Genomic DNA, 16,606 nt, shown 5'->3' on the forward strand with positions numbered 1-16,606 from the left:
GCGCTTGGCAGATTCAAGGAAAATCAGATTTTTGTGATCAGTCAAGACCACCACACAATGTTTAGCTCCTTCGAGCCAATGTCGCCACTCCTCAAATGCCCACTTCATAGCCAACAACTCCCGATTACCAACATCATAATTCCGCTCGGCAGGTGAAAACTTTCTTGAAAAGAAAGCACATGGCTTCATCACAGAGCCAGCAGAGGGGCGACAAAACAGCCCCTGCTCCAATCTCAGAAGCATCAACCTCGACCTGGAAGGGGAGAGAGACATCTGGCTGACATAAGACTGGAGCTGAAGAAAACCGATGCTTCAGCTCCCGAAAGGCCTCCACGGCCGCAGGAGACCATTTAGTCACATCAGAACCCTTCTTGGTCAAATCCGTCAAAGGTTTAACCACGCCAGAAAAATTAGCGATGAAACGACGGTAAAAATTAGCAAAACCCAAGAACTTCTGAAGACTCTTAACAGACGTGGGCTGAGTCCAGTCATGAATAGCCTGGACCTTGACTGGGTCCATCTCCACAGTAGAAGGAGAAAAAATAAAACCCAAAAAGGAAACCTTCTGTACTCCGAAGAGGCATTTTGAGCCCTTCACAAATAAAGCATTAGCACGCAGGACCTGAAACACCATCCTGACCTGCTTCACATAGGACTCCCAATCATCAGAAAAGACCAAAATGTCATCCAGATAAACAATCATAAATTTATCCAGATATTCTCGGAAGATGTCATGCATGAAGGACTGAAACACAGAAGGAGCATTAGTGAGTCCAAAATACATCACCAAGTACTCAAAATGGCCTTCAGGCGTATTAAATGCTGTTTTCCATTCATCTCCCTGCTTAATGCGCACAAGGTTATACGCACCACGGAGATCTATCTTGGTGAACCAACTGGCACCCTTAATCTGAGCAAACAAATCAGACAATAGTGGTAAAGGATACTGAAATTTGACTGTGATTTTATTCAGAAGACGATAATCTATACAAGGTCTCAAAGAACCGTCCTTCTTGGCCACAAAAAAAAATCCTGCACCAAGAGGGGAAGAGGATGGGCGAATATGTCCCTTCTCCAAAGACTCCTTTATATAACTCCGCATCGCGGCATGCTCTGGTATAGACAAATTAAAAAGTCGTCCCTTAGGGAATTTACTACCAGGAATTAAATTTATAGCACAGTCACAATCCCTATGAGGGGGCAGGGCACAGGACCTGGGCTCATCAAATACATCCTGGTAGTCAGACAAAAACTCAGGGACCTCAGAAGGAGTGGAAGAAGCAATAGACACCAACGGAGCATCGCCATGAATTCCCTGACAACCCCAACTTGACACAGACATAGCTTTCCAATCTAAAACTGGATTATGAGCCTGCAGCCATGGCAGACCCAAAACGACAACATCATGCAAATTATGCAGAACAAGAAAGCGAATCACCTCCTGATGTACAGGAGTCAAGCACATGGTCATTTGCGTCCAATACTGAGGCTTATTCTCAGCCAATGGCGTAGCATCAATTCCCCTCAGAGGAATAGGAAATTCCAAAGGCTCCAGGACAAAACCACAGCGCCTGGCAAATGACAAATCCATCAGATTCAGGGCAGCACCCGAATCCTCAAAAGCCATAACCGGGTAGGACGACAAAGAACAAATCAAAGTAACAGACAAAATAAATTTAGGCTGTATAGTACCAATGGTGACAGGTTTAGCGATCTTTTTTAAGCGTTTAGAGCATGCTGAGTTAACATGAGTAGAATCACCACAGTAAAAGCACAACCCATTTTGACGTCTATGACTTTGTCGCTCAATTCTGGTCAGAGTTCGGTCACATTGCATAGCCTCAGGTCTCTGTTCAGAAAACACCGCCAAAGGATGAGCAGATTTGCGCTCCCCCAAACGCCGATCAACCTGAATGGCTAAAGCCATAGAATCACTCAGACTTGTAGGAGTGGGAAACCCCACCATAACATTCTTAACGGCCTCAGAAAGACCTTCTCTGAAATTTGCAGCCAGGGCACACTCATTCCATTGAGTAAGCACCGACCATTTCCGAAATTTTTGACAATACACCTCTGCTTCATCCTGACCTTGAGAGATAACCAGCAACGCTTTTTCTCAAGATTAGGCTCCTCATAAGCAGTTCAAGAGCCAGAAAAAATGCATCTACATTAAGCAATGCAGGATCTCCTGGCGCCAGAGAGAAAGCCCAATCTTGAGGGTCGCCACGCAACAAGGAGATAACAATTTTAACTTGCTGAGCGGAATCACCAGAGGAACGAGGTCTCAGAGATAGAAATAACTTACAATTATTCTTAAAATTTAGAAACCTAGATCTATCTCCAGAAAACAACTCAGGAATGGGTATCTTTGGTTCTGACATAGGGCTATAAATAACAAGATCCTGAATACTTTGCACCCGTGCAGCAAGATGATCCACACTAGAAGTCAGAGTCTGAACATTCATGTCTGCAGCTGAGCTCAAAACCACCCAGAGTTCAAGGGGATGAAAGAAGCTAAACAGACTGCAGCAAAGGAAAAGCGGGAGGAGAAAAAAAAAGAAAAATGTACTCAGGTCTTCTTTTTATCCCACTTCTGCGATGCATTAAACACTTTTTGGGCCTGCTATACTGTTATGATCCTTAGTGGTTGAGGATCACAAATTACTCCAGCTAAGTAACAAACATAGGACAAGCTCTAGGGAGGTGGCAAACTGGACTGACCGCAAATCTGAACCTATCCAAACACACTAAAAGTAGCCGGTGAACGTGCCTAAAAATCCTAGACGTCCCGAGCCAGCCTGAGGAACTAACTACCCCTAGAGAGAAGGAAAGACCTCTCTTGCCTCCAGAGAAATAATCCCCAAAGCTATAGAAGCCCCCAACAAATAATAACGGTGAGGTAAGAGGAAGGCACATACACAGGGGTGAAAGCAGATTCAGCAAATGAGGCCCACTAATACTAGATAGCAGAAAATAGAAAAGGGAATCTATGCGGTCAGTAAAAAACCCTTACAAAATATCCACACTGAGATTTCAAGAACCCCACAACTAACGGTGTGGGGGGAGAAACTCAGTCCCCTAGAGCAACCAGCAAGCGAGGAAATCACATTTTAGCAAGCTGGACAAGAAACATGATAAATGCTGATAATCAAAAAATAAACAAACAAAAACTTAGCTTGTCTTGGAGAGACTGGGAGCAAGGTAGTCACAAGGAATCTGAAGAGCACTGAATACATTGATAGCAGGCAAGGAACTGAGTATCCAGGTGAGCTAAATAGGAAACCAACCAAGGATAACGAACCAGCTGATGCTGCCAACCTGCAGAAAGACAACACTACACAGTACCGCTTGTGACCACTAGAGGGAGCCCAAAAATAGAGTTCACAACAGCCGAGTGAGTACATCTGCCAAAACCCACAAACTTAAATGTATTTTATTGGAATTTTATATGATATACCAACACAAAGTAGCTAGTATTTCTGAAGTGTAAAGGAAATGATACTGCGCAGTGACGCACCTGTGCCTGCGCAGAAGAAGGATGAAGACACTGCCCATAGAAGGGCGGAGAAGATTCAGATAATAGTGCAAGTGCAGGGCGCCGATGCGGGATCACGCGCCACAGCTGCACGTCACAGGTCAGTGTGACGTGTATGTGAGGGAGGTGGGGGGCTAGTATTATAATGACGTCCGGAGGCAGAGATTTCTTCCAGGCACTGCACGCCCCAGAGCCTAGAAGAAATCAATAACATTAACCCCAGCTTTTATCGGTTTTGCATTTTCGTTTTTTGCTCCCCTCCTTCCCAGAGCCATAACTTTTTTATTTTCCTGTCAATATGGCCATGTGAGGGCTTATTTTTGCGGGACGAGCTGTACTTTTGAACTACACCACTGGTTTTACCATGTACTAGAAAATGGGAAAAAAATTCTAAGTGCTGTGAAACTGCAAAAAAAGTGCAATCGCACACTTGTTTTTTGTTTGGCTTTTTTGCTAGGTTCACTAAATGCCTCCAGGTCATTATGAGTTCATAGACACCAAACAGGTTATTTTTTATCTAAGTGGTGAAAAAAAAAAATTGCGCAATTTTCCGATACCTGTAGCGTCTCCATTTTTCGTGATCTGGGGTCGGGTGAGGGCTTATTTTTCGCGTGCCGAGTTGACATTTCTAATGATACCATTTTGGTGCATATACAATCTTTTGATCGCCCATTATTGCATTTTAATGCAATGTCGCGGCAACCAAAAAAAAGTAATTCTGGAGTTTCACATTTTTTTCTCGCTAGGCTGTTTAGCGATAAGGTTAATCCTTTTTTTTTATTGATAGATTGGGCAATTCTGAACGCGGCAATACCAAATATGTCCATGTTTGATTTTATTTATTTTTTTTTTTTTTTGAATGGGGCGAAAGATTTTTCTCTTTATAGGTATATTTTTGAGTAAAATGTAAATTGTTCATTTATTCTTTAAACTTCTGACAACATGTCTGCGAATTTCCAAGCAATAAATTTTGTATTTTTTTTCTGAAAAAGAAAAATGGTCAAAATTAAAAAAAGCAAACAGTGCTTTCAGACCTCAAATAATGCAAAGAAAACAAGTTCATAATCATTTGGAAACAACAATACTAAGGTTTTAACTCCGGGACGGTTCAGAATTCAATATTTTGTGGAATAACCATGATATTTAATCTCAGCTTTCATGCGTCTTGGCATGCTTTCCACCAGTCTTTCACACTGCTTTTGGTGCAAAAATGTAAGCAGTTCTTCTTTGTTTGATGGCTTGTGACTATCCATCATCCTCTTGATTACATTCCAGAGGTTTTCAATGGGGTTCAAGGTTGCCTGGTTGCTAGGGAATCCCCACATGTACATATGCTGGCTAACAGATGTAAAACATTCAGCTGGGGCAATATAAAAACTAAATCTTTGAGCACGAAAAAATACTTGGAGGACACCCGAGCGTGCTCGGGAGATCTTGAGTAACGAGTATATTCGCTTATCACTAGTGGCCACCCCAACTCTGCTGCTCATGACTGGATCGGACAGTGGGCTGTGTGCTGCAGGGTCCCCATCCCAGATGCAGCCTGCTGGTCCATGAGGATTATCCAGATCGCCTCTTAACAGCATGGTGTGGCTTGCTAGGGCTATGGCATCAGCATCTGCAGCGACACCTGGCTTCAGACCTCAGGCTCCTGAGGGTTCAGTTGGACGGATTGGTGCAGTGGATGGACATCGGGATTCTGGATTTCCGGCTGGAGGGGTCGCAGCTCCCTCACAGGCTGATGAATATTACTCTATGTCATGTCTGTTTCCTCTGATTCTAATGTCTCCCAGGTTGGGTGGGAGTCAGGTAGTTGAACCAGTAGGTGTAGGTCATGGGGTCAGTGTTACGTCGGGTTTGGCTAATGAAGGGGTTAGGGATATCCTGGTAAATGTCAGAGAGTTGCTTACCCATTTGGAAGGGGGAGGGGAAGCTCCTGGACATTTAGCGGCATGGGTAGGGCATGAGGGCCACCAGGTAGAATTTCTGATCCCGTCTCTGTGTCAGTGCAGTCGGAAAAGAAGGAGTGTAGGATACATTTGGATGACAGGGCGCATGGAGAGGTGTATGTGTATTTTGAGGCTCCATTGGGGACTCATCTTAAAAAGAAAGTTAGTGAAAAAATCTGGAAGGATTAATATGTGGAGATTTTTTTCCCTGAATAAAAAGGGGAGAAGCCAGCGCTGCTTATGGTCAGAATGCAATACATAAAGTCCACATTCTTTCTGTGTTCATTGTGATTGATCTAGGCTGCTGTACACACATACAGCAGCTCTGCCCTGCCCTAGGCTCTGTTTGATTGTGCACCTGTGTGCCTGTCTCACACTTCATCTGTGGTGCTGGTTAGGCAGTGTGGAGGTTGGATTCAAAAAGGAGAAACATTGGAGTTTTTGGCAAAATTTCTATACCGATTTTGAGCTCCTCACCACTTTGTTCAGCTGTCTTCTGAGCACAGAGCGAATTTGGTGATTTGGGGAAAATTTTTGAAGCGACATAACGGCTGTTCATTGCTTATGGAGAAGGCGGCAGATAATTGTACTTTGGATTTGTTTACGGATGCGGCAGGTGGGATTGGTTTGGAGCATACTTTAGGGGCAGTGGTACCCATCAAAAAGGCATGAGAATTGGGTGCATTGTTGGAGATTTTTCCCAGTTTAGTTGTGGTTCATTTATGGAGGCTTGAGTTTCAGGACAGGAGGGTGCATTTTAATTGTGACGACATGGAGGTGGTGTGTGCAATTAATAGTCTCACTGCATCATCACCTCCAGTGTTGCGTACAGTTGTTTGTCTTGTTTGTCTTTAAATGCATGTGTTTCGGCATCTCACATCCCGGGGGTACAGCATTCCATTGTTGATTCACTTTCTCATTGTCACGGAGTGACTGTCCAAGCGTGACACGACCCAACAGGTGGTCGGTCTCAAAGCGGCGAGACTCACAAGGGAACACCGGGGACACAATAACAACGGTGGGCCCTGCAATGGGGAATGGGGAAATGGACACCTCCTGCACTCTTCTAGGGATGTGCCCTAATGTTCCTGACATCCCTATACAGGTTCTTTCAACCTGTTGCCGAGCAGGATACCTTAGCCCTCGCTTGCTCTGCACCTATCCCTCGGTAGGGAATTGGCTAGTGAGAGCACTGGTCCCACCGTTGCACTAATAAAACATAAAGGGAAAGTTTAGACAAACAAGGTATAAGCAAACAACACTTAGCTTTCTCTGCTGCAATGCACAGTACAGCAGAGCAGTGCACCAGGTATGAATATTCAGCAGAGAGCCACTGCACTCAGAAAACTTCTTCCACCTGCTTGGTTGATCTCCAGAAGGACCTGTATAATCAACAGTCAGCTGTTGCATCAGGTGACCTTAAGAAGGATGATGGGAGTGGTTACCACCAACATCAGCTGACCCAGAAGCAATGCAATGGAATAACACCAGCGGCCACTGGGGGGGGGGACTGTATTAACCCCCAATGACCAGAAAGGAAAAAAGGTTTTAATCAAAGGAAAACCAGATCTGCCACATATCCAAACATTTATCGTGACACTCATTTACAATGGGAACGTTTTCAGTCATTGGCCCTGAAGCCTCGTATGATTCCTCAATTTACGTTTCTAAAGCTTTCTTGGGTCTTCTTGTTATATGGTTGAACAGTTTCTAATATTCTGTTCTGCTTTTTTGTGCATCAGTCGTCCTTCATCACAGTGAATGAGCCACGGGGAAGAAACCAGTCATTGCCTGTCATACTTCTGAGGGAGAAAGGCACTTATGGAAGTGTGACTGTGACTTTTGAGGTAAGATCAGCTTCATTGGTCTGAGGATTTGTTTTGACAACTCAGCAATATCGTTAAATGCTAAAACATCCTTCTCTTCATTCAAACTGTTTTCCTGCTTAGAGGGTCCGGAGTATTTTTCCACAATTTACCAGCATTTATTTATTAAAAATTATTTATATAGCGCCATTAAATACACAGTACTTTACAAACATAATCATTATCACTGTCCCCATTGGGGTTCATAATCTAGATTCCCTATCAGTATATCATTGGAGTGTGGGAAGAAACCGGATAACCCGGAAAAAATCCAGACAAACACAGGGAGAACATACAAACTCCTTGCAGATCTTGTATTTGATGAGATTTGAACCCAGGACCCCAGCGCTGTAAGAATCCAGTGTTAGCCACTGAGCCACCAATTCAGTTTTAGCTGTATCATCCATTCAAAATATTAAAAGCTCAGCTACACTGTATTTTAATGAGTGACAAAACTACAAAATTAACAAGTAAATCTATTTATTTCTTCTTTTTCTCAAGCACCATCCTTTTCTACATCCACTCACACCAGTCTTCTATGCAGCATCAATAGTAAAAAGATATAATGTTAAAAATAATTAAAAAAAAAAAAAAATGGTGCTGTTCTCACCTTCCGCCGTCCACCGATGCGCGCAAGCGGCGAGGCTGCCGCCAGCTTCCGTTCCCAGAGATGCATTGCAAAATTACCCAGATGACTTAGCGGTCTCGCGAGACCGCTAAGTCATCTGGGTAATTTCGCAATGCATCACTGGGAACGGAAGCTGGTGACAGCCTCGCACATATCGGGACAACTTCGGTGGACGTCGGAGGGTGAGTATATAACTATTTTTTATTTTAATTCTTTTTTTTAACAGAGAAATGGTGCCCACACTGCTGTATACTACATGGGCTGTGTTATATACTGTGTGGGCTGTGTTATTTACTGCATGGGCTGTGTTATATACTACGTGGCTGCTATATACTACGTGGCTGCTATATACTACGTGGCTGCTATATACCACGTGGCTGTGCTATATACTATGTGGCTGCTACATACTATGTGGCTGCTATATACTACGTGGCTGTGCTATATACTACGTGGCTCTGCTATATACTACGTGACTGTCTGTGTTATATAGTACATGGCCTGTGTTATATACTACGTGGCTGTACTATATACTACGTGGCTGTGCTATATACTACATGGCTGCTATATACTTCGTAGTTGTGCTATATACTACGTGGCTGCTATATACTATGTGGCTGTGCTATATACTACGTGGCTGCTAGATACTACATGGCTGTGCTATATACTACGTGGCTGTGCTATATACTACATACTATGTGGCTGTGCTATATACTACGTGGCTGTGCTATATACTACGTGGCTGTACTATATCCTGCACCCTGAACCCCCGACATCCAGTGCCCCGAACCCCCGACATCCTGCAACCAATCAGCGACAGATGCAGTCCAGGCACAAATTGACGTGGGATTTAAACCACGCTTCGCTGATTGGTTGCGCCCGGCCAGCCGCGTCCAATCAGCGATATTGGCGCGGGATTTAAACACCGCTTCAGTGATTGGTAGCTCACGGCCGGCCGCGACCAATCAGCGATATTGGCAAGTTATTTAAACACCGCTTCAGTCATTGGTCGTGCCCGGCCAGCCGCGGCCAATCAGCGACAGGGGCAGTCCAGCCACGAATTGGCACCAGATTTGAACCACGCTTCGCTGATCAGCCAGCCAGGCGCGACCAATCAGCGATATTGGCGCAGAATTTAACCCCCACTCACAGCGCGACGTACATACATACATATTCTAGAATACCCGATGCGTTAGAATCGGGCCACCATCTAGTGTAATATAAAAGTACAATGTAAGCCTATAAATAGTGTAGAGCACACATACCATATGAGGTTATAAAGTAACCTGCAAGTGGTAAGCGATTCAATAGGAATTAGCAGAAACAAAATTCTAAACAAACAGGTAAAGAAAATAAATGCGCAAATATGACGTCAAATAAAACAATGATATTCAGAGCATATGTAAGCCTACCGTATCCAGGCAGAGGCGGTGGGGATGGAGCCCCTATAGAACCGCTCACCCCTTGCAGACTTATACTATAACACACGGTATGTGTACTTATACACTATTTGTAGGTTTACTTTTTCATTACATGTATATTGTGTTCATATTACCCATTTATTAATTATTGGGATGCATCTGTGTTTGTGTTTGTGAATTATTGTTTGAGGACGTGGTAGACCTTGTGTCCTCTGCGTTCCCCTTCGGTACGTTGAGCTGTATACACCAGTTATGTTGTAATAAAGTTCTATACTTTTGGATGTGTAGTTTTGTCTTTATATAGACCTTCTTGTTTTTTGCCTTCCTGTGTCAGTGCAGACCACAGAGCCGCCTGCGCTGTATCCAAGTTGGTGTGGGTCGGTGACTGTCACTTGGTTTGTTATTATTAGCAGCTCTAAGCGGCTGGGCAAACTTACTTTTTCCCAAACATCCCTTTTTAGCTAAAGTCCTCATATTTCATGGTATTTTGAATTCATGCCACATTTCTTAGGTAAATCTACATGAACAATATTTGATCATTTCACATTTGCTGTTTTTTTGCAGATAGATGGAGGGCCAAATCCAGCTGAGGAAGATCTAATTCCAGCTAAAGGAAACATTACATTCCTCAGTGGGAGGTCAATCTTCATTTACAACCTGACAGTCTTAGACGATCAGGTAAGATAAAGAATGAATCCCTTGATATTTGCATAGTGATCAGTGCAGGTGAGGATGTTATTTTCTGTAGTAACAATATTAAATTTAATATTACGAAATAGATCGTCAAACCTCAATGTTGAGAAGAATACTGCGGATATTGGATTTGGATTTTGTATAAGTATTTGTCTCTGGAAGTTGCTGATGTAGAGACCCGGGGAAAGTGCTTATTGAAAGCATATAAAGAATGGCTGTAAATTCTAAATACGGTATTCAAAATAGGCTGAAGTTATCGTTGGAGAACCACAAATGTACTCACCTGATAAATCCCTTGCTGCTTCGGTGATACAATCTGGTGGTCTCCACCTGCCTTAATTTACCTTTTTAGCAGCAATGATGTGCTATGCATCCATGTGTCCTCTGCAGTCAATCACTGGCCTCAAAAGTTACATGCAAATTAATTTACATCCTAAATGCCTATCTATTTAATGCCATACTCTAAACTAATTTCTAATATACTGTAATTAAAAATTCCATATCAATCCATAACTACACTATTTTGTTTTTAATTCCTTTTTGTTGACACTTTATTTGAGTATCGCCAGTGCATGTTGGTGCACTCAAACGAAGCTTCATCAGGGGCAGAGACTGCCATCACTGCCGCAGCCTCTGCCCCCTACCTGAAATGAAGGCCCTTCCTTTCAGGGGCTGGGCTAGTCCCTGCTCTGTCACTGGGCGATGTGCACAATGATACTGAACTCTCTCACTGACTCAGATCAGTTGTAACAAGCAGGCAACAGAGCGCACTGTCAGTGCTTGTTGTAACACAAATACGCAGCTTACAAAGATCAGATCCATCCCTGCGAGTGACATAACTTGCAGGTCTTCACTCCGGGTATTATAACAGTGGCTGCAGCCTTTGCACCCTGATGAAGCTTCGCTTGAGTATCCAGCAAACACTGGGTTAGTCTCAAGTGAAGCATTATCCCAACAGAAGTTGTAAGAAAAAAAAGCAGTTGGATAATGTAGTTAGGGAAGGATAAGGATTTTTTACTTAAAGTATATTAGAAAATATATTAGATTATGCCATTAAATAGATAGGGATTTAGGAGGAAAATTAATTTGTGTTTTGGACCACTCCTTTACTATATCACTATTCAACTTCAGGATGTATCCTCATCTTAGACATTTATGGCATATCCACAGAATAGATCTAAAAAATTCAAGTCCCGTGTCTAAGGCTACTTTCACACTAGCGTTAACTGCATTCCGTCACAATGCGTCGTTTTGCCGAAAAAACGCATCCTGCAAAAGTGTTTGCAGGATGCGGTTTTTTACCATTGATTAACATTAAGCGACGCATTGTGACGGATTGCCACACGTCGCACCCGTCGTGCGACGGATGCGTCGTGCAGTGGCGGACCGTCGGGAGCAAAAAACGCTACATGTAACGTTTTTTGCTCACGACGGTCCGCTTTTTCCGACCGCACATGCGCGGCCGGAACTCCGCCCCCACCTCCCCGAACTTCCCCGCACCTCACAATGGGGCAGCGGATGCGCTGTAAAAATGCATCCGCTGCCCCCGTTGTGCGGCGGAGACAACGCTAGCGTCGGGAACGTCGGCCCGACGCACAGCGACGGGCCGAGCCCGACGCTAGTGTGAAAGTAGCCTAAGACCGACACCTGTCTCCAGAACAGGGGTCTTCTATGTGTGCTTTGCTGAATACAGATTTCCAATAAAATGAAGAGATTAGTGCATTAGCAGACAACCTCAGACGGGCCGATTTGTGTCATTAGTAAGCACCAATCAGCTATATACAAGTCAACAGCACCCTTGTACTGCTGTTTACACAGGCCGACAAGTACTGATAGGATAGAATCGTTTTGTCCCATGCACCGTCATTTGATTATCAGCACGAGCCCTGATTACATGGAGCGATGTGTTGCAGATAATAATTATTTTAAAGTCATCATAAATGATCCAATTACTCGATAAATAAGTGTTTTATTTGATCAGTTGATGATCACCGGCACGTTGGGATGATATCAGTTTCTCTAAATGACTCACTACTCACATTTATCAGACATATATGACATACATTGTGCTCATTCCATAGATGTCTAACATGAAAGTACAGTTTAAGCAGCAATATAACAGTAACAGACTAAACAATTATAAAAACAGTATTCTTACTTATTTTCTACTTAGATTTGAAATCGGTGTAGATGTGTCCAGTATCAGCACACTTGACTTGTTAATAACGAGAGATATTCTCATATTGAAATGCATTAGATTTTTGTTTTATTCATGAGCTTCCTAATGTAATTGATATCCATCACATGAATATTCATTGATCCACAAAACAGCTGCCCTCACTGCTTTGTTTAAACATTTCCAGCATGTTTCTCAATCTTCTTAGTTCCATTGTATCAAAGTACTGATTTCCTTATTCGCCAATTTCTTAAAGGGCATTTGTTATTAGTAAGAAGCCTCCTAAGTCACTTATATGGGTATGTAGGCCATGGAAAGCTGAATAAAATGATACTTTGATATCTGCTGTTCTATGTCTTATTGCAGAGAAATTTCTATTTTCCTTAATATCTAAATGAGCTGTTAAAACCTTTATGACATTGAACGTATAAGTACGTTAAAGGTCGCCTCCCCCTGTTTGCTGCAGACTCCGGCGATGAAGCCACAACTTTTCTGGACCCTAACAGCCACAGGTGGAATTGAGATCCACCCGCAGCTGTTAAAATGTTAAATGCCGCTGTCAATCTCGGACAGTGGTATTTAACATGCCCACGCCAAAACCGCGTTACAAACCCCACTGGTCGGTGCCCATGTCACATAACCGCGGGTTGCTGATGTGTTGGCTTGACAACTCGGGGTCTGCACGAGACCCTTTGTGGTTGTCATTGCCAGATAGCTATGAGCGCCTCCCAGTGGCTGGCGCTCATAGCTGATGCGCATTTTAGCTACACTAGCACAAGTGATAAGAAGATCGCAGCTTCTAGTCTCCTATGGATAATATTGAAGTCAGTAAAAAGTGAAAAAAAATGTTTTGAAGAATATAATTACAAAAAAGTTTAACCCCTTCACCCCAAAGCCTGTTTTCACCTAAGTGACACGGCCAATTTTTACAATTCTGACCACTGTCACTTTATGAGGTCATAACTCTGAAACGCTTCAACGGATCCTGGTGATTCTGAGATTGTTTTCTCGTGACATATTGTACTTTATGATAGTGGTAAAACTTCTTCGATATGACTTGCATTTATTTGTGAAAAAAACAGAAATTTGTCGAAAATTATGAAAATTTAGCAATTTTCAAATTTTTCGTTTTTATGCCCTTAAATTAGAGAGTTATATCACATAATATAGTTAATAAACAACATTTCCCACATGTCTGCTTTACATCAGCACAATTTTGGAAACATAATTTTTTTTTGTTAGGGAGTTATAAGGGTTAAAAGTTGACCAGCGATTTCTCATTTTTGCAACAAAATTTGCAAAACCATTTTTTTTACGGACCACCTCACACTTGAAGTGACTTTGAGGGGTCTATATGACAGAAAATGTCCAAAAGTGACACCATTCTAAAAACTGCACCCCTCAAGGTACTCTAAACCACATTCAAAAAGTTTATTAACCCTTCAGGTGCTTCACAGGAATTTTTGGAATGTTTAAAAAAAATTGAATATTTAACTTTTTTTTCACAAAATTTTTACTTCAGATCCAATTTGTTTTATTTTACCAAGGGTAACAGGAGAAATTGGACCAAAAAAGTCGTTGTACAATTTGTCCTGAGTACGCCGATACCCCACATGTTGGGGTAAACCATTGATTGGGCACATGGCAGAGCTCGGAAGGGAAGGAGCGCCATTTGACTTTTCAATGCAAGATTTGCTGGAATTGAGATCGGAGCCCATGTCGCGATTGGAGAGCCCCTGACGTGCCTAAACAGTGGAAACCCCCACAAGTGACACCATTTTGGAAAGTAGACCCTCTAAGGAACTAATCTAGATGTGTGGTGAGCACTTTGAACCTCCAAGTGCTTCACAGAAGTTTATAATGTAGAGCCGTAAAAAAAATTAATATTAATTTTCACAAAAAATGATCTTTTTGCCCCAAATTTTTTATTTTCCCAAGGGTAGCAGGATAAATTGGACCCCAAAAGTTGTTGTGCAATTTGTCCTGAGTACGCTGATACCCCATATGTGGGGGTAAACCACTGTTTGGGCGCATGGCAGAGCTCGGAAGGGAAGGAGCGCCATTTGACTTTTCAATGCAAAATTGGCTGGAATTGAGATCGGAACCCATGTCGTGTTTGGAGAGCCCCTGACGTGCCTAAACAGTGGAAACCCCCACAAGTGACACCATTTTGGAAAGAAGACCCCCTAAGGAACTTATCTAGATGTGTGGTGAGCACTTTGAACCTCCAAGTGCTTCACAGAAGTTTATAATGTAGAGCCGTAAAAAAAAATTAATATTAATTTTCACAAAAAATGATCTTTTTGCCCCAAATTTTTTATTTTCCCAAGGGTAGCAGGATAAATTGGATGCCAAAAGTTGTTGTGCAATTTGTCCTGAGTACGCTGATACTTCATATATGGGGATAAACCACTGTTTGGGCGCATGGCAGAGCTCGGAAGGGAAGGAGCGCCATTTGACTTTTCAATGCAAAATTGGCTGGAATTGAGATCGGAACCCATGTCATGTTTGGAGAGCCCCTGACGTGCCTAAACAGTGGAAACCCCCACAAGTGACACCATTTTGGAAAGAAGACCCCCTAAGGAACTTATCTAGATGTGTGGTGAGCACTTTGAACCTCCAAGTGCTTCACAGAAGTTTATAATGTAGAGCCGTAAAAAAAAATTAATATTAATTTTCACAAAAAATGATCTTTTTGCCCCAAATTTTTTATTTTCCCAAGGGTAGCAGGATAAATTGGATGCCAAAAGTTGTTGTGCAATTTGTCCTGAGTACGCTGATACTTCATATATGGGGATAAACCACTGTTTGGGCGCATGGCAGAGCTCGGAAGGGAAGGAGCGCCATTTGACTTTTCAATGCAAAATTGGCTGGAATTGAGATCGGAACCCATGTCGTGTTTGGAGAGCCCCTGACGTGCCTAAACAGTGGAAACCCCCACAAGTGACACCATTTTGGAAAGAAGACCCCCTAAGGAACTTATTTAGATGTGTGGTGAGCACTTTTAACCCCCAGTTGTTTCACTAAAGTTTAGAATGTAGCGCTGTGAAAATCAAAAAATCATTTTTTCTTTCCACAAAATGATGTTTTAGCCCGCAATTTTTTTTCCCCCAAGGGTAACAGGAGAAATTGGACCACAAAAGTTATTGTCCAATTTGTCCTGAGTACGCTGATACCCCATACATTGGGGGGAACCACTGTTTGGGCGCACGGCAGAGCTCGGAAGGGAAGGAGCGCCGTTTGAAATGCAGACTTAGATGGATTGGTCTGCAGGTGTCATGTTGCATTTGCAGAGCCCCTGATGTACCTAAACAGTAGAAACCCCCCACAAGTGACCCCATATTGGAAACTAGACCCCCCACGGAACTTATCTAGATGTGTTGTGAGAACTTTGAACCAACAAGTGTTTCACTACAGTTTATCACGCAGAGCCATGAAAATAAATTTTTTTTTTTTTTCCACGAAAATTATATTTTAGCCCCCACATTTTTATTTTCCCAAGGGTAACAGGAGAAATTGGACAACAAAAGTTGTTGTCCAATTTGTCCTGAGTACGCTGATACTTCATATATGGGGATAAACCACTGTTTGGGCGCACGGCAGAGCTCGGAAGGGAAGGAGCGCCGTTTGAAATGCAGACTTAGATGGATTGGTCTGCAGGTGTCATGTTGCATTTGCAGAGCCCCTGATGTACCTAAACAGTAGAAACCCCCCACAAGTGACCCCATATTGGAAACTAGACCCCCCACGGAACTTATCTAGATGTGTTGTGAGAACTTTGAACCAACAAGTGTTTCACTACAGTTTATCACGCAGAGCCATGAAAATAAAAATTTTTTTTTTTTCCACGAAAATTATATTTTAGCCCCCACATTTTTATTTTCCCAAGGGTAACAGGAGAAATTGGACAACAAAAGTTGTTGTCCAATTTGTCCTGAGTACGCTGATACTTCATATATGGGGATAAACCACTGTTTGGGCGCACGGCAGAGCTCGGAAGGGAAGGAGCGCCGTTTGAAATGCAGACTTAGATGGATTGGTCTGCAGGTGTCATGTTGCATTTGCAGAGCCCCTGATGTACCTAAACAGTAGAAACCCCCCACAAGTGACCCCATATTGGAAACTAGACCCCCCACGGAACTTATCTAGATGTGTTGTGAGAACTTTGAACCCCCAAGTGCTTCACTACAGTTTATAACGCAGAGCCGCGAAAATAAAAAATATATTTTTTTCCACGAAAATTATATTTTAGCCCCCATGTTTTTATTTTTCCAAGGATAAGGCTGGTTTCACACTTGCGTTTTTTTAAAAAACGCATGTGTGAAAAAACGCATGTAATCGC

The 16,606-nt window shown here is 42.7% G+C and overlaps 1 protein-coding gene across 1 annotated transcript in view; it reads left to right on the forward strand.

Annotated features, from left to right (window-relative positions):
• Window positions 1–16,606, forward strand: part of ADGRV1 (adhesion G protein-coupled receptor V1) — a 742,217-nt gene that overhangs the window by 75,594 nt on the left and 650,017 nt on the right. The window contains exons 6-7 of the mRNA XM_077289021.1: window positions 7,227–7,331; window positions 9,960–10,073. Coding sequence (XP_077145136.1) covers window positions 7,227–7,331; window positions 9,960–10,073 — 219 coding nt within the window. The remainder of the gene's footprint in view (window positions 1–7,226; window positions 7,332–9,959; window positions 10,074–16,606) is intronic.

This window comes from Ranitomeya variabilis, chromosome 1, assembly GCF_051348905.1.
Source record: "Ranitomeya variabilis isolate aRanVar5 chromosome 1, aRanVar5.hap1, whole genome shotgun sequence".
NCBI classification, from domain to species: Eukaryota; Metazoa; Chordata; class Amphibia; order Anura; family Dendrobatidae; genus Ranitomeya; species Ranitomeya variabilis.